Source organism: Carassius gibelio, chromosome A2 (assembly GCF_023724105.1).
Source record: "Carassius gibelio isolate Cgi1373 ecotype wild population from Czech Republic chromosome A2, carGib1.2-hapl.c, whole genome shotgun sequence".
NCBI lineage: Eukaryota > Metazoa > Chordata > Actinopteri > Cypriniformes > Cyprinidae > Carassius > Carassius gibelio.
In genome coordinates, this window is record NC_068372.1 from 30,787,592 (window position 1) to 30,812,591 (window position 25,000).

General features: G+C 36.7%; 1 protein-coding gene across 2 annotated transcripts in view; it reads left to right on the plus strand.

Moving 5' to 3' along the window:
- The window catches only part of LOC127938595 (receptor-type tyrosine-protein phosphatase mu), a 160,973-nt gene that overhangs the window by 76,714 nt on the left and 59,259 nt on the right, over nucleotides 1–25,000 (plus strand). For both annotated transcript variants that reach the window (XM_052535310.1, XM_052535317.1), the window contains exons 7-11: nucleotides 3,682–3,975; nucleotides 17,166–17,474; nucleotides 19,166–19,275; nucleotides 21,290–21,491; nucleotides 23,538–23,640. In XM_052535310.1, coding sequence (XP_052391270.1) covers nucleotides 3,682–3,975; nucleotides 17,166–17,474; nucleotides 19,166–19,275; nucleotides 21,290–21,491; nucleotides 23,538–23,640 — 1,018 coding nt within the window. The remainder of the gene's footprint in view (nucleotides 1–3,681; nucleotides 3,976–17,165; nucleotides 17,475–19,165; nucleotides 19,276–21,289; nucleotides 21,492–23,537; nucleotides 23,641–25,000) is intronic.

Here is a 25,000-nt window from a genome sequence, read left to right on the forward strand (position 1 = left end):
TTTTTTGACTATAACGTTATTTTGACTATAACGTTTATTTTTGTATAATTATTATATATTAAAATGCTTTCCAGTTACTTTTTTTTTTTACTTTTTAAATTTTAACACTAAACTTTCATAATTTTTTGTAGCATATTTAATTATCATATTTGTAAAATGTTATACGAAATTTATTTATTTCTTTATTCACGTTTTTTAATAGTACATTTTAAACTCTGTATACTTCCTGAACTACAACCCTTATAATGTTATATTCTATTTTAAGCTTTTTATTCTATAACTTTATAATGTTTCATAATAGATTTAATTTCTTATTCATGTTTAAAAATGCTATGCAATATTTTTTGTTTTATAGTTTATTTGTAACTTTTATACAGTTTTCATACTTATTATGCTTTTATAATTATTTTAAAGTATGTTTTTAACTTATAATATGTTATAAATCATTTCAATATATATATATTTTTAAATATAATTTTCTATACTACAGATTTTATAACTTGTTTTATAATGTATAGTAAACTTTAATTATTTTTTATGAATATTTGTAAAATTTCTATTTATTAGTTTTGGACAGATTGGACATTTTCAGTGTGTGTTTGTGTGTGTGTGTGTGAGTGTGAATGTGAGTGTCTGTGTGTGAGAGCATGAAAGCGTGTGTGTGTGTGTGTGTGTGTGTGTGAATGTGTGTTTTTGAATGCGTGTGTGTGTGTGAGTGTGCGTGTGTGTAAGCCTGTGTGAGTGTCTGTGTGTGAGTGTGTGCAATCGAATGAGTGTGTGAGTGTGAATGTGAGTGTCTGTGTGTGAGAGCATGAAAGCAAGTGTGTGTGTGTGTGTGTGTGTGTGTGTGTGTGTGTGTGTGTGTTTGTGTGCGTATATAGATCAGAGGTTGTATAGTATTTTGTCATGCCGCTCCGCTCACATCTGGTCACGGTGTTAGGAATCATTCATTGTTTTATGTTATATAGTATATATTTATACGTATATTGTAAAACGTGTGTGTGCTATTTTTTTATGTTTTACTGTAGAATTATAAAAATGTAAAAATAAATATTTTCTACTATACATACTTTTTTTTATTTTTGCAAAGTTGCGATGTTGAGTCCATCTCAGACTGATGTAGGCTTTGAGACACTGTTGAGATCTCTGGACCTGTGTGTGTGTGTGTGTGTGTGAGCTCTCAGTTGTAAATGTGTGTGTAAAAGATGCTAGGAGCTTGTGTCACTCTGCTCGTAACGGATGTCTCTATAAAGGCCAGCCTCGCGCCGCTGCATCAAACGACCTGTTAGTGGAGATCTGTGGCCTGCGGGTCAGTGCTGACGGATGGCCATCTCTGAGAGGAACACACACACACACACACACACAGATCAATGATATCACCTCAAACTCTTCCCACACATATCTTTACATTTCAGCACTCTTTTCAGGCTGTAACTTTTATAATATTTGATGATATATTTGTGTACATTTTTTTTTAAGTTTTATTTTATTTTTATACTTTTATCAAACTACATTTTTTATAAGATATTTTACTTTTGTAACTTAAGTACAGTATTTGAGTCGTGGGGTCTCAGAGTCTGGAGGAAGAGAAGAGAGGCACACAATCCATGATGCTTGAGGTCCAGTGTAGGGAACCGTGGCCTAGTGGTAGAGAGTGACTCCTAACCCGAGGGTTGTGGGTTCGAGTCTCGGGCTGGTAATACCTCGACTGAGGTGCCCTTGAGCAAGGCATTGAACATCCAACTGTTCCCTGGGCGCCGCAGCATAAATGATGAACACTGCTCCGGTGTGTGTGTGTGTGTGCGCGCTTGCGTGCGTGTGTGTGTGTGTGTGTGTGTACACACTTTGGATGGGTTAAAAAAGCACGAATTCTGAATATGGGTCACCATACTTAGCTGTATGTCACTTTCACTTAAAAAAATTAAAGCTATAGTATTTATATTAAAAATGTATATTTTTGTAGTATATTTAAAACTTTTATAGACCAATATAGAAGTCCAACATAAAATAAGTACGCTATAGTTTTTTTTATATATTTCATATTTTAAACTTGAATGTGTTTTATTTTATAACTTTTTAATGTTTCATAGTATATTTTATAATTTATATACTTAAGTATGATAATATATATATGTGTGTTTTTTTAAATGTTTTATTATATATATATATATATATATATATATATATATATATATATATATATAAATTGTTTACTTTTTATGAGATACATTTTAATGTTTTTTCTAATGTTTTATTAATTACTGTTTTACTTTTTTTACTTTACGATATTAAAATATTTTGTAACTTATAACATACTTAAGTATAGCTTTATAGTATATTTGAAGCTTTCATGCCTTTTATACAGTTAATACTTGTTTTAAAGTACATTTGAAGCTTTTATACTTTTCATACTTCATTTTATTTGAAACTTTTTTATATTTAAGTACAGTGTTTACTATATATATACTGAACTATAATTGTTTAACCGTTTACAATATATTTAATTTTTTTTATATACTTTTTACTTCTCATACTGTTTTTATACTTTAGGGTTAGTGTGTGAGACATGTACAGGTCATATTTCTCTCCAGAATCATAAGACATTGTATTTTAAAAACAGAAAATCAGGTCTGTTTTATGACGACAACACAATGATTTTGAAGAGGCTTCAGCACTTTCTGGGGAGTGAATCAAACGTGAGTGTGTTACAGAGGTGCATCTCTTCATTCTTGAGGTCAGAGGTCAATATCTTTCTAAAACTGCAGACGGAGACCAGTGACTAAAGCCGTGACAGACGGTGAAGAGCGAGGTTCATCAGGACGCTCTGATATCTGTCCCGCTGTGTCTGTGGCGTCAGGATTACGTGGTTCGTTTGAGGTGCTGTTTAATTAGCAGCTGGGCCGTGGAGGATTATGGGTATTTCTGGGGTGACGGAGGGACGTCCATCTGCAGACACAGACACAAACACACACTCGACTGGAGAAACACACACTGGATCTCTGTTACCGTCTCTAACACACGTGTGATGATAGGATCCCGCTAATCATTTTTCTTACTCAGGTTTTTTTTAATGAAGTTAACATTTTTCTGGCCTCACTGGCGGATATTTGTTCTTGCTTTAAGCATAAACTCACTTCATTTTGATCTGCTTTCCAGAAAACAGTATTAATATCTTAAAGCGATAGTTAAGCCAAAAATTAAAATGTGCTCACCTTCAGTCCATCCCAGATCAGGATGAGTTTGTTTCTTCATCAGGTTTGTAGAAATGTAGCACTGCATCAGTGTCTCATCAATGGATGCTCTGCAGTGAATGGGTGCCGTCAGAATGAGAGTCTGATAAAAACATCCCAATAATCCACAGCACTCCAGTCCATCAGTGAACATCTGGAGAAGACAAAAGATGAAACACATCCAGCATTAAGATGATTTTAACTCAAACACATAGAGTCTATAATCCAGAATAACACGTCCTCCAGTGAAAAAGTGTTCTGGTCTGAATCAGGAGAGAAATCTGCACAGATCAAGCAGCGTTTAAACAGATCTAAACAACAACAGCTGATGCACTTGTTCACTGGAGGAAGTGTTATTATGGATTACACACTCTGTGTTTGTAGTTAAACGACTGGTGTGTGTCTGTAATTGCACTGTTACTCATGTTAAACGTTCTGTGTGTTCTCCCAGAGCCGCCGGTTCCCATCGCTCCTCCTCAGCTCATGGCGGTCGGGGCCACGTATCTCTGGATCCAGCTCAATGCGAACTCCATCAACGGAGACGGACCCATCATCAACCGCGAGGTGGAGTACCGCACCGTCTCCGGCACCATGTACGACCTGCAGCCCGTCGATAAAACCTCGCACAAGATCGGCCATCTGGACCCCGACACGGAGTACGAGATCAGCGTTCTGCTGACACGGCCCCTGGAGGGAGGAACCGGGGCCCCGGGGCCGCCGCTGAGAGCCCGCACCAAATGTGCAGGTAACCCAGATCAACTCGGATGATGTTTCTGAGAGATGCTGAGGTGAGGAGATGATGTCATTTCCTCTCCTTCATGTCACTCCAAACCTCTGTGGAACATACAAGAGTTATTTGGGAATCAATAAACGGGATTACAGTTCCCTGTCCATATATCAGTTTTTGTTCATATATTGGAAGTCAAAAAAACTTTATTTTAGTGTCCCTGGAGCACAGAAGCAGTCTTGAGTTTCTGGGGTGTATCTGTAGCACAGACAACGATACATTGTATCGGTCAAAACGATACATTTACAAATGATACAAATGATACATTTCTCTTTGATGACAAAAATCATTAGGATATTAAGTAAAGATCATGTTCCATGAAGATATTTAGTAAATCTCCTACCGTAAATATATCAAAACTTAATGTTTGATTAGTAATATACATTGCTAAGAATTAGTTTGAACAACTTTAAAGATGATTTTCTCAATATTTAGATTTTTTTTGCTCCCTCAGATTCCAGATTTTCTAATAGTTGTATCTCAGACAAATATTGTCCTCCGAACAAACCACACATCACTGGAGAGATCATTTATTCAGATTCAGATGATGTTTATAAATTAAATTTTTAAAAATGTTACCCTTATTACAGTTTTTATGATCTGGGGTAACATATTTGTTACTTGAAATAAAATAAGCATTGAAACAAAATATTACTAAAAACAAAAATGTGATTATCAACAATATTAACATCAAACAAACAATGTTACATTACTGAAATTAAATGTAAACTAAAATTAAAAAGCATACATTCCGTCTAAAATTAAAAACTAATTCAAAATATTAAGAAAAATTACAACTGTTAAAAACAACTTAGATATATTAAGAAAACAAATAAAAATCACACAACAAAATTTATAAAACTTTAAATGAAATTAAAACAGGAAAAAAAAACCTATAATAAAATATGAATAAATGGTAGAACAGAAGCCAATAATGAAGCGTTATTTTTAAGAGTGTAATCATGACTAACACATCCTGGTATTTCAGTCTTGGGTTTGAATCTTAGATCACATCCTCTGTTCACCTGCACTAACACTAACAGGTGTTCATTAGTCCGTTCATTAGCCCAATGCCTGAGCGACCGCTCTGTTCAGTCAGTCGTACTTTACATCTTCAACAAATGTGTTTCAGCGCTGAAGCTGATGCAGAAACCAGGGTTTTTTCTCCTGTCTTTGTTCCCTCTATCCTGAGCTTAATGGAAGTCCAGCGACAAAGAAACAGACGTACAGAGAAAAAAGAGTTGTACCCTTGAAAGTGAATTATTTTGTGGGAGGTATGCAGGCTTATCATTTCTGCACGTTATTGTTTCGTCAGCCGCACAAAGACATTCGTCTGAATGCAAAGCTTCCTCTGATTATGTGCTTTTTCCTCCCGAAGAGCTGAAATAAAAGCCGTTTTTACTAAAAACTAGTGAATAAATCTGCCTGTGAACAAGACACAATACAATCGGTGATGACCTTGAGAGCTGCGCCGAAATTACACACAAAAACTGCTTCTACAGAGTGTGTGGATGCATAAAAGATAATATACTATAAAACATGATAATATATTATATTATCATGTTTTATAGTATATAAGAAGCTTTAAGAAATAGACCTTTTGCATTTTCCATACTATGACTTTCTGTATTAATTTGTTTTTATATTTTTATATATTATTATATATATTATATATAAAAAAAATTTGTGAGTGTGTTTTTTATTCATATTTTCATTTTTAATACTTAAATATTCATAATGTTATATACTGTATTCATATTTTAGCAGTATAATTTAAGGCTTTTATACTTATTTTTTTATTAGTATTAAAATAGTATTTTAGTACTTTGTCATACTATATTTATATTTTTTACTATATGTATATTTTATAATACTCTTATTATATATAGACTATATAAAATGTATTTCTATTATACTTAGTTATTCTGTAACTTTCATAAGTTTATTATTATATTATATTTCATATTTTAAGTTTTTATATTTATATTTTTAGTATATTTTAAGCATTTAATTTTTATAGCTTTACTTATAAATATTCTTTTTTATTTTTAATTCCATAATTTTCATAATGTATTTCTATTTTTATATCATATTTAATATATATATATCAGTATATATCTATTTGTGCTTTTTTATACTATACATTTTATTATGTTTGATACTATATTTCAAATCCTTTATACTTGCATTTTATTCTGTTTTTAACTTTTTATGTATATATATATATGTATATATGCATATGCGAATATATAGTAAAATATCAAAATAGATAAGTGTAAATATAAACAAATGTTATTTATAGAATTTATATATACATTTTTCTCCATATATAATTTTATTCCATAACATATAAAATGTTTATTGTTGTTGTTATTATTATTATATTTATACCATGACTTTCATAATGTTTAATGCTGTGTTTTATTCTATTTTAAAATGAAACTTCTGTATACAGTCCTTCAGCCTTCCCAGTGTTTTCTGTGAATCTTTCAGACGTGATGTTTGTGCGTGTGTTCACGAGGTCGCTCGGGTCGCTGGGGTTCACTGATTGTTCGGGAGAGAGAAGCGTCTCATTGTGAGGCTCTGAAGGACGTTCCTGTGAGAGCGTGTTTGTTCAGCGTCGCTCTGTTTCTGTCTCGTGAAGCTCCAGATGTGAGCAGATGTTTCACTGATGAACCACACGATCGTCTTCACAGAAACATCTCATACTGTCTTCTGCCTCACAGACCTTCAAGGGCTCGATCTGATATGAGCCTCTGTTGGAGAAATTACTTAACATTAATCATAATATTCATATGATGTTCACTCAGACCTGACGCCTCACATGAGAACCATTGAGGATAAACTCGGTGTGATGCATCATGGGATGTGAGGCTTGATCTCTCACGCACATAAACAAAGGATTTTATGATCAATGAAAACTTACTTTCTTTTACTGTTTATTATTTTTTTCTTCCTTACTCTACTTTCTTTTGTATTTTTATTTTATTGTATTTTCTCTTTTAATTTATTTTTTCTCTTTTTACTTTTTATCCTTTTTCTTTCTTTTTTTTCTGAAATGTTTTACTTCAACTAGTGAATAAATATAATACAAAACACTATCTAAAACACTTTTTTCCATACTAAAACTTTCATTATGTTTTATACTGTATTTGAAATATTTACAGTTTTATATATTTTTATTTTTGTGTGTATTTTAAACTTTTTGTGCATTTTATAGTTAATATAGTTAGTTAATTATACTTTTTAATATTTTAATACTATAATTTTCATAATATTTTATAATGTATTATATTTTAATTTATTATTAATATATACAATATAAATACATATGCATGTATAATGTATAATAAAATATATAAATATATAGAAACTTTTTCTGATTTATTTAATTTTCTTTCTTATCTATTTTCTATTAGTTCTTTTTTTCTGTCTCTATTTTGAAACTTTCTTTCTTCCCTGTTTTTCCCTTTTTTAATCTGTCATTCGTCTCTGGTTCTGAAGTCGTTCGTCATCAGTAATGGCAGCTGAGTGGAAGCAGATGAGCTTCAGCGCTAATGAAGATAAATTCACTCCTGACTGTTTGTCTGCTTTTATTTTTTTAAGTTTGATTTTAAAAGCGGTGGGAGAAATTAAATAAATAAGAAAGGAATCAGCTTCAGCACTTTGCAGGCTGTTTGTGAACTCATCTCTCTCCGTATCTGTCAGTCATAATGTACATGCTGTCAGATGAATCACGCAGAGAAAACGTGTTTCATTAGACCCAAACCTTCAGCCCAACTGAGAAAACCCCTGTTACACAGCAGACGGGGATCATTCTGTCAGCATTCACTTTCACTCTTGCTTCCTTAAATCTTCTCCATTCATTTGACTTTCGGAGAGTCAGCCTGAATGCAGATCTGTTTCTCACTAAGAGCATCAGAGTTCAGAAGAGCTGTAATATAGCGCATGACTCTATAGATGACTGCTATGATGCATTTATGATGTGCTATGATGCGTTATGCATTATCATGTGTTATGGTGCATTATGGATCATGACGCATTATGTGTTATGATGTGTCATGATGCATTTTGATGATTTATAATGCATTATGTAACATGATGCTTTGTGACAGATTTTGCATTATGATGCGCAAATATTCATTATAACATGTCAGGATACTTTATGATACATTATGCATGTTGATTCCTTTTGATGCCTTTTAATGCATTAGACATGTTTCGCTTATTTATAGATTTAAAAACTATTAAGTTAAAGGATGCTAAAATTCTAATCTGAATGCATCATGATGCATTATGGGTTATGCATTATGGATTATGATGCATACATTATGCACATCAAGATGCGTTATAACAAGTCATAATACTTTATGATGCGTCAAGATGTGTTATGATGCATTAAGCACTATGACGTGTTATGCATTATGATGCTTTATGCATTATTATCATAGACTGTATAAAATCATCATGCATTATAATGTGTTATACCGTTGTTTTGCTTATTTATAGAAATAAAAACTATTATGTTGCTTTATGGATTTTAATGGTTAATTGATGATGCATTATCCGTTATAATGTGTCATGATGCGTTTTGATGCTTTACAGTGGATTACGTTGGATCATGACGTGTTATGCATTATGATTCATTATTACACTTTATGATGCGTTGAGATGCATAACAATGTGCCATGATCAGTTTAACGAGTCCTTGTTGAATAAAAGTTAGAAATTCTTTCAGATTAAAAAATAACGCTTTTGGCTGACAGTGGTTGTATAAGTAAGAGGTGAGCATTTAATTTGGCATTGACTGATGAAGAGCTGATGGGGCGGACGCTAAATACCTCACACACTCTCTCATCTCCATCCCAAACACAGACTCCAGCAGAACACTGAGCATTGATCCCATGCTCAGTTGCCACGGTAACACCATCGCGCTGGTGATTGGGTTCACAGGGAATGACCCGCTTCCCTTCATATCAAAGTGCGACCCTACAACCTCCTGCTCTTCACGAGCAGATCGACACATCAGTCTAACAAATCAGATTGAGCTCGACAGGTCGCACCGCTGATCTCATTAAACCACCTGCTAGAAGAGCTGCGTTATATTAACTAGTGTGAGGAGCGATCGCTGCATCCGTCAATACAGCCATCAGACCGCCAGTGACTGAGATCGAGAGAGACGCCAGGTGAAATCACCTTCAGAGCAGATCTAATTATCAGTGACGGTGTGAAAACTCAACTACGCTCTCACTGTAACAAGCATGATCAGAGCGAGTGAAGATGCAAATGATAAAGTGAAATCTGAGTGTAAAATCACACCAATCACTGACCTCTGACTTTAGCTGGGAGAAAGCAAAACTCGTCATTTACTCTTTTCTATACGATGAAAGCTGAAAGTGACCAGAGCTGACAAATTCCAAATAGTGAAGCCATGATGAGGAAATTAATGAACCCATTAATAAACGTGCGACAGCATTGATATCACAGAATACACCGCACATTTTACAAGATGTTTGTCCGGATTTATCAGAGAACTTAAATTAAAAATTGCATTATGATGCTTCATGATACTTTGTTGTTTTATGTTGTGTTATGATGCTTTTATTGCATTACAATACTTTATAATGCTTTATTTTGCTTTACAATGCTTTTAATTACTTTATGGTGTTACGTTACAGTGCGTTACATTGCTTTACGATGGTTGATGTTGCGTTACGGTGCGTTACGGTGCGTTACATTGCTTTACAATGGTTGATGTTGCGTTACAGTGCGTTACATTGCTTTACGATGCTTGAGGTTGCGCTACAGTGCGTTACATTGCTTTACGATGGTTGATGTTGCGTTACAGTGCGTTACATTGCTTTACGATGGTTGATGTTGCGTTACAGTGCGTTACATTGCTTTACGATGGTTGATGTTGCGTTACAGTCCGTTACATTGCTTTACGATGGTTGATGTTGCGTTACGGTGCGTTACGGTGCGTTACATTGCTTTACAATGGTTGATGTTGCGTTACAGTGCGTTACATTGCTTTACGATGCTTGATGTTACGTTACAGTGCGTTACATTGCTTTACGATGGTTGATGTTGCGTTACAGTCCGTTACATTGCTTTACGATGGTCGATGTTGCGTTACAGTGCGTTACATTGCTTTACGATGGTCGATGTTGCGTTACAGTCCGTTACATTGCTTTACGATGGTCGATGTTGCGTTACGGTGCGTTACATTGCTTTACGATGGTTGATGTTGCGTTACGGTGCGTTACATTACTTTACGATGGTTAATGTTGCGTTACGGTGCGTTACAATGCTTTACGATGGTTAATGTTGCGTTACGGTGCGTTACATTGCTTTACGATGGTTGATGTTGCGTTACAGTGCGTTACATTGCTTTACAATGGTTGATGTTGCTTTACAGTGCATTACAATAAATTATTGCATTATGAAGTGTTACAAACCTTTAGGTTGCCTTACAATGCTTCATGATGTGTTACAATGTTACTTTGTGCTGCATTATAATGCTTTGTTGCATTAAAGTGTATATTACAATTCTTTGCATTATGATGCGTAACGATGCTTTACCGTATGTTGTGTTATGAAGCTCTGTGATGCTTTATGATGCTTTATGTTGTGTTACGTTGCTTGACCAATGCTTGAAAATTGTGGATTAATTTTTGGTCTTACAACAATAAAATAGTACAGTGACAGATATACACACTTCTCTCATTGTCTTATCATGTCTGGTCTGGTGTCGTGCAATCATGTCATCTATTTGCATGATAAAGGTGATGTGAATGGGCCATTAGTATGAACAGAAGCCAATAATGTGCTGATAATTTAGAAAACATTATTTAAATGTCAAGCTGTAATGATAAAGAGCCGCTAATAGTTCCATCTAAATGTCATGGTGAAATTATTCAATTAGCAGCTGGTGAGAGAGGCCGAGCATCATTTAGCCGTCCGTACAGTGTGTTTGACTCCCGTCAGTTCATCGTGTGCTCGTGTTTGCTCTCTCACGGCTCACTTTTACAGATCAACACACGAGACGCATTTGAGAAGCAGGTTTGAGCTGTACATCACACACTCACTGCTACTGTGTTTGAGAAGCATTGAGAAGGTTGTGTGAGACGTTTTTGTTGTATTTCCAGCTAAAGCATCAGAACGTTTTTATAACAGGTGCAGGTTGCTTTTCTTCCTGTGTTTTTCACTAAATTGTTTGATTCATGAAATAAATGAGGAAAAATAAAAACAGTTAGCCCGTTAGATCAGGGTCATTTTTACAGCTGTGTGTAGTCTGTGTGTTTTTATGGTTGTGTGTGGCACAATTTTTCTGTACTGAAGCAGAAATGGTCCTGATTTAGTCATTGCTGAGGTGTTTCTCCATGACTGACACTGTTAAACGTGCTGATGATGCATCTCTAGACCATTCACCATCACGTTTGGAGGTGTGTGTGTGTGTGTGTGTGAGGATTTCCCCGTCGCGCTTGGACTCGTCCCGGTCACTGAGGGCCTCTGATAGTTACGCAAATAGAGGGATTTCAAAGCTCTATTTTCTGCATGACACTCTTTAAACGGCAGAAAATGCAAGTGAAGGAGCCTTCAGACCTCCATCAGCTCTCGTTCACTTCATTTCAGCCTTCACTATGAAAAACATTCTGAAAATAGGAAAGGAAAAGGGAATAGTTTACCCAAAAAGAACTGAGAAATGTACAGTAGCACTGCATCAGTGTCTCATCAATGGATGCTCTGCAGTGAATGGGTGCCGTCAGAATGAGAGTCTGATAAAAACATCACAATAATCCACAGCACTCCAGTCCATCAGTGAACATCTGGAGAAGACAAAACCTGAAACACATCCAGCATTAAGATGATTTTAACTCAAACACATAGAGTCTATAATCCAGAATAAGGCCGGGTTCACACCGCAAGTTTCAGCAGAGCAGAAGCAGCGCGTTAGCAGCAGGTAGGCAGAGCAGAAGCAGCGCGCGCCTATTTTGCTTTCACACCGGCAGCGGAGGCAGCGCGCTACTGAACAGCAGATTTTGGTCAGAGTGCTCTATAATGGGTACGTTCGCATTGCTTTATTTCCCATTTAAAATACATTTAAATAAAAAGACTAGGCAAGAAGCTTTTTTAATTAATCATTTAATTGTTACTTTTGTTGGATCTTTGTTTTGCTGTCTTTGTTTTCCGTGCAGTACGTGTTGTTGATAGAAGAAAGGCCATCGCGCTATATTTGTTATTAAGGAGACTAAAAAGACCTAGACTTTGGGTTCATCCCATTAACCGACGTAGGAGAGAACATAGTGCATATTACCATCTTGTCACTGGGTTTGTTTCCAATCAAATTTACCAAAAAACACCCTGAAAACCAATTTAATAAACGGTTTTAAATTATTTGTATTGTAAATGGTTCACAGCCTTGACTTCCTGCTCATCTTGAAATCAGCATTTACTTGTTTATTATATATGCATGTATCACCTGCTTTTGCTATTTGTGTGCTTATGTGTAATTTAGAAATTGTAAATAAATGGTTCCAAATGAATCAATTTTGAATCAAATATTGAGTTGTTTGCTCGTGTGCCAGCGAAAGCATCAAAAACACTATAAAATTAATTACCATCTGCAATAAGAGCCGCTGCAACTTCATCTTATGCTTTTTCCTTCTCCTGCAAGTCTTTATAAAGTGCATTGTGTGGATCATAAAGAACTTGATATTTCTCAACTTCCACAATGAGACGAGTGTCGTCCATTATTGTCTTTCCAGGTGCACTCTGAAGACCACTGCCTGTGACACCACGTGCTGTTGTTTATGATTGTAAGCACGACATCCGTTCTTCTGCCAATACATAGGCCTAGTTAAAAGAATAGGACAACTACTAATAATAAATAAATCTCCAAGGCTAAGCTAGCAATATAAATTATTTAAAGTTGTTTTTGTATTTCGGCAAAAAAGTCTATTTTTGGATAGAACTGTAAGTACTTTAACAGATTTTGTAAAAAAAAAAATATATATATATATATTAAAAATACAATTATAATAAAAAATAGAAAAATATGTGGTTTTAAATATCATACATTTTTTATGTAATTTGCTAAGAACACAGTAGATATCATTAATGCAAATTTTGGGCAAATTTTCGTTTAAGTACATGTGTATTTTGGCCATGATCATTTTGGCCATGGTCACTTTATCTTCTATACATATATTTTTATATTAATTTCCTTTTCGTAACATACTCTAGTTCTTGTTAAAACACCCTAGATGTGCTTTTTTTGTGCAGTTAGAGCACTTTTTGTGTGAAATCATATTTATTTTGTCCATCAAAGGTGTACTTTCACTTTAACTGAGCGTCAGCAGCGCTGCAAAAATAGACCCAGCGCCGAAACGATCGCGGCACTGCTGCTTCTGCTCTGCTTCTGCAACGCTCTGCCGCGCAGCTTCTGCTTGCGGTGTGAACGCTCTCATCTGTTAACATAGGCACCGAAAAAAATACGCGCTGCTTCTGCTCTGCTGCAGCTTGCGGTGTGAACCCGGCCTAACACTTCCTCCAGTGAAAAAGTGTTCTGGTCTGAATCAGGAGAGAAATCTGCACAGATCAAGCAGCGATTAAACTAATATGAGAGGGACAACTGGAGATTTTCACTGTTTGTTTGTTTTGTCAGACAGTTTCCTTACAGTCTGTGTTTCGAAAGCGATTCAGGAGACTTTTAATGAATATTGAACTGATGGTGTGGCTGTTGGAGTTGGTCTGCAGTCGTTTGAATCGTCTCACATTCGGCTCGTGTTTTCTCATCTCCTCCTCGTTCCAAAGTGGTATTTTTAACCAATAGGGAGGAAATGTCTGGAAATAAGAGCACTTGAATAATGGTGCACTAGAGCTCGTGGGTCACATTTCAGACGCTTTCTTAAATAATCTCAGAAATCGTTCTGTGTATACAGCCAATTGTCCAAAAAATCAATAGCTTTTAAAGCTGAGCTTGATTCACACGCTGTTCCTGCTTTTTTCCCTTTGTAAAGCACAAAAATCAATGTCATATTTTTTTTAATCATTTGCTGAACTTAGAAAATTGTGAAAAGGATAAATGTGGCAGTGTGGGTCTCATATCGACCTCCGAGAATTAGAGTCCACTCCGTCTTTTTACCCATCACTTGTACGTGAGCGTGCATTCATACACACACACACACACACACACACACACACACACACACAAAGAGCAACATAAACACTTCTAATCCTGCTAGTTACTGTAAGTCAGTAATGTTCAGACTCTCTGATGCCATTAAGAGTTTTTATATGAATATATATATGAAGAATATATAACTTTTATTTTTTATATTAATGTACTGATTCTTAAACTGTGTGCTCAGCTGTTTCTCGTGCGTCTGACCTTTCCAAATGTCATTTTTGTCGTATGCTTATTGGTGTTGTGAATAAATGATGAAATGCATCCGCGATGCTAAACTCCATTCGAGGTGTTTCCATCACGTTTGCTCCGTCTCTGCATGTGGTTTGTCCTCTGTAATGCGTGCTTGCCTTCTGTTTTTATCTGCCTTCCTTCCTTTTGCATTTAATCATTTAGCGAGCGTTCGGCTGTCAGGTCTGAACAGTCAAGGACGAGCTTCACAGAGGAACATGCAAACACATCTGAGACGACCTTTCATTCTTCTGAAACATTCACAGTGTCTGTCATTGAACAATACGGCGAGGAGCCACTCAAGGCTAATGGTTAAATATTGTAATGAAACTGCAGCAACATTCAGGTGAATTAATGGAGATGATGTGCAATAAATACTAGCACTGATTAATCTGCTAAAACTTGAAACATTTTTATATAATGCAGTATTTAATGCATTAATTAATGCACCTTAAAATGCATTCAATGATTTGATAAATAATTGCAACCACAGTTATAATACTTGTGTATTCATTATTGCATCTTCAAAACATGCAGTGCATTAAAACACAACCAGATTTAACAAGGAATCAAATATTATAATGCATTTTAACTTTGGTTACAATAACTTATGAAAATATTTAATGCATTATAACACAAATTTATAATAATGCATTATGCATAAAGGCTTCAAGTGAAGGGTTCATTTTATAATCAGAGTGACCCGTTCTTCTTGGTTCAACTAACTATAATCACAGAGATGTTCAGAGCAGGGTTCCTGATGCATATAGAAGTGTTGAGTCTGAATGTGTTTTATAGCTCGACGCAAGGCCTTGAGACAAACACTTTATTAATGACTGTGCTGTTTGTATCTGCGCGTCTCGTCTGTCTAGACTGTGTGTTTGCCTCAGACGCTTTGAACAGTTTGTGAAAGCAGATCAGTTTCTTCAGAAGGATGATTTTGCTGTTTTTGTGCTGCTTGGCCAGCGTAGTGATTCGGGTAAAGGTGGTTTAAACAAATTGAATAAATGTATTAATTATTGCAAACCCAAAAATGCAGACCAAAATGTTTTCCACTGTGTTCCAAACCTTGCAGACCTAAAATATTTTACAGCCTTTTCAGCTGCGTGTATTATTCATTCATTCATTCATTCAGAACATTTCCATCTTCTTGATTCTTCATCATCACAGTCTGAAGACTCAAGCTCATGCAAACATTTAATATGTCTTGTGTGTGTTCTGCAAAAAAATAAAGCACTGAGGACAGTACAAAAAAAAAGCATATTCTGCAAGGTGTGTTCTCTAAGCAGGTTCTTTCATCCAAAGCAACTTGTTGTTCAGTTGTTCTGATGTTGATCTGATGTCTCTGGACTGTTCTGTGATGCTCGTCTTGGTCTTGCTGTATCAGATTGAGTGTGAGACGCGGTCTTTCATCTGATCTTCTGCTCTGATTGCTGCTTTGATCCTGGAGAGGCTGATGGGAGCCGCTCTTGTGCTTCCAGACCTGCAGAAATGGGATCAGGGACCATGAGCATCAGGGCTGTGATTCCAGTCCCAGAAATCAGTCCATATGTGTCTGTTTAAAGGGACGGTCTCCATTCACTCCCATCCTCTGTGAGGGACTTTCTTTGGACATAAACACATAAACATAAGTCTTTACACAGCTCTTACATTAGTGAATAAATAAATAAATAAAACAGCGATACCACATCTGTTCTTCGTACAAACCTTCATTCGACTTTAGATGCACAAATCATGATTCAATTGCGAGCTTAAATCAGAATTACAAGAAAAAAATAAAATTGTGATAAACTCCGAATTGCAAGGGGAATTTAAAATCGTGAGATATAAAAGTCAAAACTGCAAGAAAATAAAATAAAAATGTGAGATATGAACAGAATTGCAAGGAAAAAATAAAATTGTGATATATAAACTCAGAATTACAATAAAATAAAATAAAAATGTGACAAACTCTGAAAAAATACAATTGTAAGATATAAACTCATAATTACAAGAAAAATTTAATTGAGTTGTAAAATATAAGCTATAAAAAATAAAAATAAATTAGTAGATATAAACTCAGAATTACAAGAAAAATTTAATTGAGTTGTAAAATATATGCTATAAAAAATAAAATACAATTAGTAGATATAAACTCAGAATTACAAGAAAATAAAATAAAAATGTGAGATATAAACTTAGAATTACAAGAAAAAAATACAATTATGAGATTTAAAGAATTGCAAGAAAAATTTAATAAAATGGTGAGAAATATGAGAAATAAATTCAACTGAAAGACAAACTCAATAATGTAAATGTAAAATAGGTCAAAATAAATGCTATGATATTTTCTGAGTGATTTTGCTTTCTGAATCTCCACATACATGATCATAAACTGCTGTACTGTTGCGTTTTTTGTGCATCACAGTCAAATATTGTGATCAAATAATCAGGGTTTGGAAATGAGATGAGCTTGAGTAAAAGTTGACAATGTTTAGTTTTGGCTTCTATAAATGTAATGTGAATGTACTTGAAGTTTTTAGTTCTCAAAGCAGATATGATATTGTTTGAGATTCTCTCCTAAATGAAGATGTTTTCCTAAACATGTGTTGTTGGGAAGGTTTTGCATCAGTGTGGGCTGTTGTATTGAGAATGTTTCTGGCCTTGAAGCATTTCTGACAAACTATTGTGTATTTTTGTCTTTCTGCGTGTGTAAATGGTCCCTGTTTTTCATTGTGGTCCCTCTCAGAGCCCATGCACGGCCCGCGGAAGCTGAAAGTGGTGGACATCAAGGCTCGCCAGGTGACGCTTCGCTGGGAGCCGTTCGGTTACAATGTGACGCGCTGCCACAACTACAGTCTGACGGTTCAGTACCGCTCCAGAGGAGGAGGCAAGGAGGAGAGCAGGGAGGTGGCATCATATGACAGCCGAAGCTCCGCCCCCCAGCACACCATCCACAACCTCACGCCCTTCACCAACCTCAGCGTGAGGATGCTGCTGCGCAACCGCGAGGGAGTCAGAGAGAGTCCCGAGATCCACGTCCAGACCGATGAAGACGGTGAGACACACAGAGCTGAAAACTGGCAAATATCTCGGTTTAATATAAAATAGATTTCTTCATTAAAATATTCAATATCTATCTCTATATATATACAGGTATAGGCTTAATGTAATATACTGATTTGGTTAATATTATAAATTTAAAGAACTAAACAAATAAACGAATAACACATTTTTGCTATTTTAAATAAAATAAATATAAAATAAAATAAAATGTACTTTTTTTCAGCTAGTTGCCAAAATGAATTAAATATTAAATAATATTAAATAAATAAAATATACTTTATATTTCAGCTAGTTGCTAAAATAAACTGAACTAAACTAAATAAAACTAAAATAAAATAAAATAAAATAAAATAAAATAAACAAATTATTTTCAGCTAGTTGCCAACGCAATATTTCTAATTTTAACATGGTTTAACCATGTTTTAAAATAACTAAAACTGTATATAACAATTATTGTATGGCATGTATGCGTAATCTATAATATTTGTAATACAAGTAATACAATATATAGACACATGTAAAAAGAAAACTAAAAATAAATACATGCAAAAAAATGAATAAAACTTGAAGTAAATCTAAAATTGATAATATAACTTATTAAAAAAAAACTGCAATACTTTTTTTAACTATATCAACATAAAAATCAACTGAAAATTACAAACACAACAAAGGTTAAAATGTAAAAAGAGAATATAAAAATAATACTAATATACATACATTATATATATATTACTTTTACTCTAAATTAGTTTAATTTATTTTTTTTACAAATAACTTGTGTAATTATTTTTTACAAATTTTTATATACATGAGCAAGACTTACCCATTCACCCATTTTTATCAGCTTTCAGTCTCTAGTTCTTAAGATGCCCCAAAACCCTCTGAAACATCGAGACTTTATTTTATTGACTTTATTTATCCATAGAGAGTCATAGAGCACCTCAATAACCTGAAACAGACACAAAAGGAGCATTAAGTTGATCAGATGAGCAGAAACTGTCCTCAGCTCTGTAATGTGTCTGGTCACAGATGGAGAGCACATTCTCTCCACTGCATTATTCTCATCTCATGTCTGTGAGGGTCAATCTCTTCCAGTACAGTACAGCGCTGACATTTAGCTTGAATGTCTAATTACGTCCCCCATTAGCAGAGCTCTTCTGACGGAATAAACGTGATTTTTTTTTTTGTTTGTTCCCTGAGATCGGCAACCTTTATAAATAATTAGACACCTGAGCCGCATCTCGACTGGATCTTAAACACACACACGCTCTTTTGTTCTCGCTCAGAGTCTGTGTCAAGTGAAACAGACGTGAATTAGATTCCTGCGAGAGGATGAAACGATAAACAAACGAGGAATAATCTCTGGCACGCACACAGACGTGTTTGGAGGAGGAGAACCTGAGCGTCTGAGGGGATCGTGTGCGTTTCTGTGCATTCAAGTATTCAAAACCAACAGTTGTTCTCATTTTAGTTATAAAACACCTTCACTTATTAATTAATAGCAATGGAAAATATTGAACTTTTTAGTATGAACAGGTCACTTTGAGACATTTTAGCTCGCAAACATTCTTTTAATGTTTGTTAAATCTAATAAAAGAGTAAAGCTATGGAGAATGTCTCATGTGTATGAAGAGCTGCGGCTGTTGCTGTGTTTTGATGGTTTGTGACATCACTTCCTGTCAGTGCCGGGAGAAGTTCCTCTGGATTCGATCCAAGCCTCTGTGTATGAAGACAAGATCCTGCTGAAGTGGAGAGAACCAGCGCAGACCTTCGGCATCATCACTCAGTATGAGGTGAACACACACACACACACACATACACATATACACACACACACACGCACACATACACACACACACATACACACACACGCACACACACACACACATACACATACACATACACATACACATACACATACACACATACACACATACACACATACACACATACACACACACACACACACACACACACACACACTTACTCACTCACTCACAAACACACACACTCATACACACACACACACACACCCACACATACACCCCTCCCCCACACACACACACACCCACACACACATACACACACGCACTCAACTCACACACTTACACACACACTTTCTCTCACAATCACATGGAGAAAAGCTGGACTTTGACAGTTCTTGTTTTCTATTTTCTGTCTCTATGAACGGTTAACTGTGAGATAACCTGTCACAATAAAGATCCTCAAAACTGAGGTGTTGTGGGTGGTTGCCAGGGTGTTACTAGGGCGTTTTGTGTGGTTACTAGGAGGTTGCTAGATGAATGCATAGGCAATATTTGTGGTTAATAGGAGGATGTTGGGCATTTTGGGGGTTACTAGTGCAAATGTTGTGGTTACTAGGAGTTTGCTGGATATTTTGAGGGTAACTAGGGGGTTGCTAGGTGGTTGCTAGGGCGATTTGTCTGGTTGCTAGGAGGTTCCTGGGCAGTCATGAGGTTGCTAGAGCATTGGTGTGGGTACTCAGGGGTTGCTAAGCTGGCTGAGGAACATTAACACAGAATGGTGTGTGTGTGTGTGTGTGTGTGTGTGTGTGTGTGTGTGTGTGTGTGTGTGTGTGTGTGTGAATAAGTGTGTGTGAGTGAGTAAGTGTATGTGTGTGTGTGAGTGAGTGAATAAGTGTGTGTGTGTGAGTGTGTGTGTGTGTGTGTGTGTGTGTGTGTAAGTGAGTGACTGAGTGTGTGTGTGAGTGAGTGAATAAGTGTGTGTGAGTGAGTAAGTGTATGTGTGTGAGTGAGTGACTGAGTGTGTGTGTGTGAGTAAATGTGTGTGTGTGTGTGTGTGTGAGTGACTGAGTGTGTGTGTGTGTGTGTGTGTGACTGAGTGTGTGTGTGTGTGTGTGACTGAGTGTGTGTGAGTGAGTGAATAAGTGTGTGTGTGTGTGTGTGTGTGTGAGTGAGTGACTGAGTGTGTGTGTGTGTGTGTGTGTGACTGAGTGTGTGTGTGTGTGTGACTGAGTGTGTGTGACTGAGTGTGTGTGTGTGTGTGAGTGTGTGTGTGTGTGTGTGCGTGCTCTACAGATCGAGCAGTCAGATGGGACTAAACGTTTTCTCGATTGTCCATGAGCTCGCTGTGACGTCCTGTCTTTGATTTGACCGTATCAAAGAGCTGAAGCTGACACTCTCTGACGGGCCGTGATATCAAAAGGACGGTTTGGGCTTTTTTCCTCTTGTCAAGGGAACCCTGGTCCTTCCTTTCCTTCCTCTCTCTCTCTCTCTCTGATTCCAGACATTCTGTTCTTGTAATTTTCCAGTGAGATTTCCCGTCCTCAGATTCTCTGTTCCTGACTGATCTGCTGCAAGAACGTCGTTTGCAGCGAATGACGTCAGTCGTATGTTCACACATCCCCGGTTTCTCGCTTTAGAGCGGGTCCATGGAATAATTTAAATCTAATAGCAGTGTGAGGTTATGAAAAACAGCAGCTCGTGATAGGAAATCTCGATATCAAGGGTTGCAAATCAAAGTGTTTCTAGTACAACGCTTCATTAATGCCGCGTAATGAACAAGCCCCTCAAAATATATGGAGAAGACACTTTCCCTTTCGGATTCCTGCCCTGATCCATCAGAAGCGCAGATGTTATTATTGATTTCTTTATTTATTTATGGCGGGCTGATAATTGAAAAGGGCCTTGAAGCATTTCAGATATAATGGAGTCTAATTTGGTGGAACTCAAAGGACTTCTTGAATCATTTGTTTGGGTGACACTGAAATTAATTTGTGTGATTCTAACGTGAACGCTGATGTTTGTGTTGTTCTCATTTCCGCAGATCTCATATAAAGCCGTCAGCTCCTTCGACCCGGTGCTGGATCTCTCTAACCAGAGCGGGAAGGTGGTTAAACTGGGGAATGAAACCAGCAGTGTGTTTTTGGGTCTCTACCCGGGCTCCACGTACTCCTTCACCATCAGAGCCAGCACTGCGAAGGGCTTCGGACCGCCGGCCATCACACAGGCCACCACCAAGATCTCAGGTGTGTGTCTGCAGCACATGCTTACATTTAAAACAGCATAGAAGAATGTGAAGTGACTCAGTGTGCATGCAAATGGCCCTAGCATTCACCTGGCAACCTCTTAGTAACCTCACAGAAGCCCTAGGAAACAACCTAATTGCCCTAGCAACCCCCTAGTTACCACACAGAACATTCTAGCCCAGATTATACTTTGGAATTTTTAGTGAACACATAAAATACCATAGCAACCACCTGGCAACCTCCTAGTAACCACATATAATGCACTAGAAACAACCTAAGCGTCCTAGTAACCACTTAGCAACACTTAAGTTACCACCAGAACAGTTTAGTCCAGCAACCACTTAGTAACTTCATAGTCCTTCACTTAATAACTGCCTGGAATTCCCTAGGAATATCTTAATTAACACACAAAATGCCATATCAACTACCTAGTAACCACCCAGAGAAACATAGCAACCTCTTAGTAACCAAAAAAGCTCTAGCAACTTCCTAGTAACTATCCAGAACAATCTAGACTAGCTAATATTTAGTAACCTCATAGTAATTGCTCTGAAACCCCTGCAACTTCTTATTAACCACACAAAATCCCCTAGCAACCACCTAGCTACCTCCTAGTAACCACATATAATGCCCATGAAACAACCTGAGCATCCTAGTAACCACTTAGCAACACCTTATTTACCACCAGAACATTCTAGACCAGCAACCACTTAGGACCATCTTCGTGAACACACAAAATACCATAGAAACCACCTGGAAACATCCTAGTAACCACACAGAATGCCTTAGGAACCACATAAGTGCCCTAGCAACCCCCTAGTTACCTCACAGAACACTCTAGCCCAGAATATACTTTGGAATTTTTAGTGAACACATAAAATACCCTAGCAACCACCTGAAAACCTCCTAGTAACCACATATAATGCCTTAGAAACAATCTGAGCATCCTAGCAACCACTTAGCAACACCTTAGTTACCAACAGAACACTCTAGACTAGCAACCACTTAGGACCATCTTAGTGAACATACAAAATACCATAGAAACCACCTGGAAACATCCTAGTAACCACACAGAATGCCCTAGGAACAACATAAGTGCCATAGTAACCACCTAGCAACCCCCTAGTTACCACCCAGAACACTCAAGTCCAGCAGCCACTTAACTGCGTAGTAACTGTCCGGAATCCCTTAAGAACATCTTAATTACCACACAAAATGCAATATCAACCACCCAGTAACCACCCAGAACATCCTAGCAACCAATAAAGGTACCCAAAAAAGCTATAGCAACCTCCTAGTAACCACCCAGAACATCCTTGCAACCCCTTAGTAACCAAAAAAGCTCTAGCAACCTCCTAGTAACCACCCAGAATATCCTAGCAACCCCCTAGTAACCATCCAGAACAATCTAGCCCAGCAAATATTTAGTAACCTCATGGTAATTGCTGAGAAACCCCTGCAACTTCTTATTAACTACACAAAATGCCCCTAGTAACCATCCAGAACACTACAGCCCAGCAACACCTTAGTAACCTCCTAGTAACTACCCAAAACACCCTAGCAACAACCTAACTGTTCAACCATCTAGCAACCTCCAAATAAACATCCAGAACACTCTAGCCCAGCAACCACTCAGTTACCTCATAGTAGTAACCACGCATAGCAACGCCCTGGCAACCCCCAGTAAATGATCTCCTAATAAAATGATACTTTTTTTCAAACATTGAAACTTTTATGATGCAAAATCTCCCCAGAAACATAAAATAAAGATGCCATTCGTGACCTACATTATACCTCTTTTGCTGTTTGAAAATGTCCTGTCATTTACATCATCCGTGTGTTTCATTACTGAATGTGACAAAATGAGAAACATCAATGCAGCCATTCTTGACATGAGATTAACCACAAACCCAAACTTACTTTACACAAAGATGTGAATGCAAGCTTGTTTATTGACTCAGACGCTTGGGGGAAACGTTGTGTGATGACTGTAGGGATTTCAGAGGTGTTGAGTTAGTGTTTTAAAGCTTCCTGGTGTGTTTCCAGCTCCGTCGATGCCGGCGTATGATCAGGAGACTCCTCTGAACCAGACGGACAGCACGGTGACGGTGGTGCTGAAACCGGCTCAGAGCCGAGGCGCTCCTGTCAGGTATGATTACTCTCAGCTCTTCTGTTCTCAATAGCAGTGGATCTCGTGATTCTCCGTGCACGTCCTGATAGCACGTGAATGCAAACGGAAACAAACACAAGCACGAGTGACAGCATTTAGCTCACAGCTCCAAAGTCTGTTTCAGCTGGCTGTTTTTATCATTTTTTCCTCCTGTATTGTTTGTGGATTCCTCCGAGTGAGCGTCGTTCTTTGAAGCAGAGAACAAAGTGTGTGTGAGTCTTCAGAGCCTTGTCCCTGAACCTCTTTCATGTGTTTCTGACTGTGTCACCGCGGCCCCTGACTGTCCCTGCGCTCGAAACCGACACCATAAACAGTCAGCGGTTCTCATTAGTAAACGCTGCACGTCACTCAGGTCATCCCACTGGGAACATGTCCAGCTCATATTTCAGCCCAAATCAATAAGAAAATATGACATTATATATCTGCAGTCAGATTTTTTTTGCATCATTTTCATGACATTTAGCTCATTTAAACAGGGCTGTAACCATGATATTTGATGTAGATATTTGCAGCACTCCATTGTAAACCACTCTTTTTGTTACAAAAAGTAAAAAAATCACATTTTTCGACTGGTCTGGCTGTCATTGTCAAACATCAAAATGACTGGCATGGTCAATAAAATCAATGAAAAAGTATGAAATGAGATGCAAGTAGCTAAACATTTCATATATGACAACTGTTTTAAGACAAAAATGTTAAAGTGTCCAAAGAGTAATATCCAGTAGTGCAATATATTGTGAAAATATATCCTATCATTTACATCATCTATGTATTTCATTACTGCAATACAGAAACATTAATGCAGCCGTTTGAGTGAATTTATGCATATTTTAAAAGAAAGTAGTCATGAACTGCCTTTTCCTTATAAGGTCCACTTATAACATTATCAAGATTTTTACATAAACATAATTCAGAAGTAATAGGTTATTTTCTGTGCTGTTTTGACCCCCTCATTAACCTTTTCTTTGTTAGTTAATAAAAATGTTGATGTTAGCTCAAAGTGCATTATTGTTAAAAGATGATTTTCGATTTTACAAATGTAGGAGTAAATGTTGAGATTAACTGAATTATTGTTCATTCTTAGCTCATGTTAACTAATGTGCTTAATTGATGTTAGCCAATGAAACCTTATTGTAAAGTGTTATGAATTATTCGTAAGATGGAATGTGAGCTGGACATGTTCTTTTAGGCTGTTTATTTTAGTCTGTGTGTTCCTGTAGTGTTTGTGTCTCAGACAAACATCATTATTTACTGCTGCATGTTCAGTGAGTTTAATAAGAAGCGGATAAAGCTGTAACATCTTCAGCAAAAGAATATTATATTATAGTGCTGCTTTAAT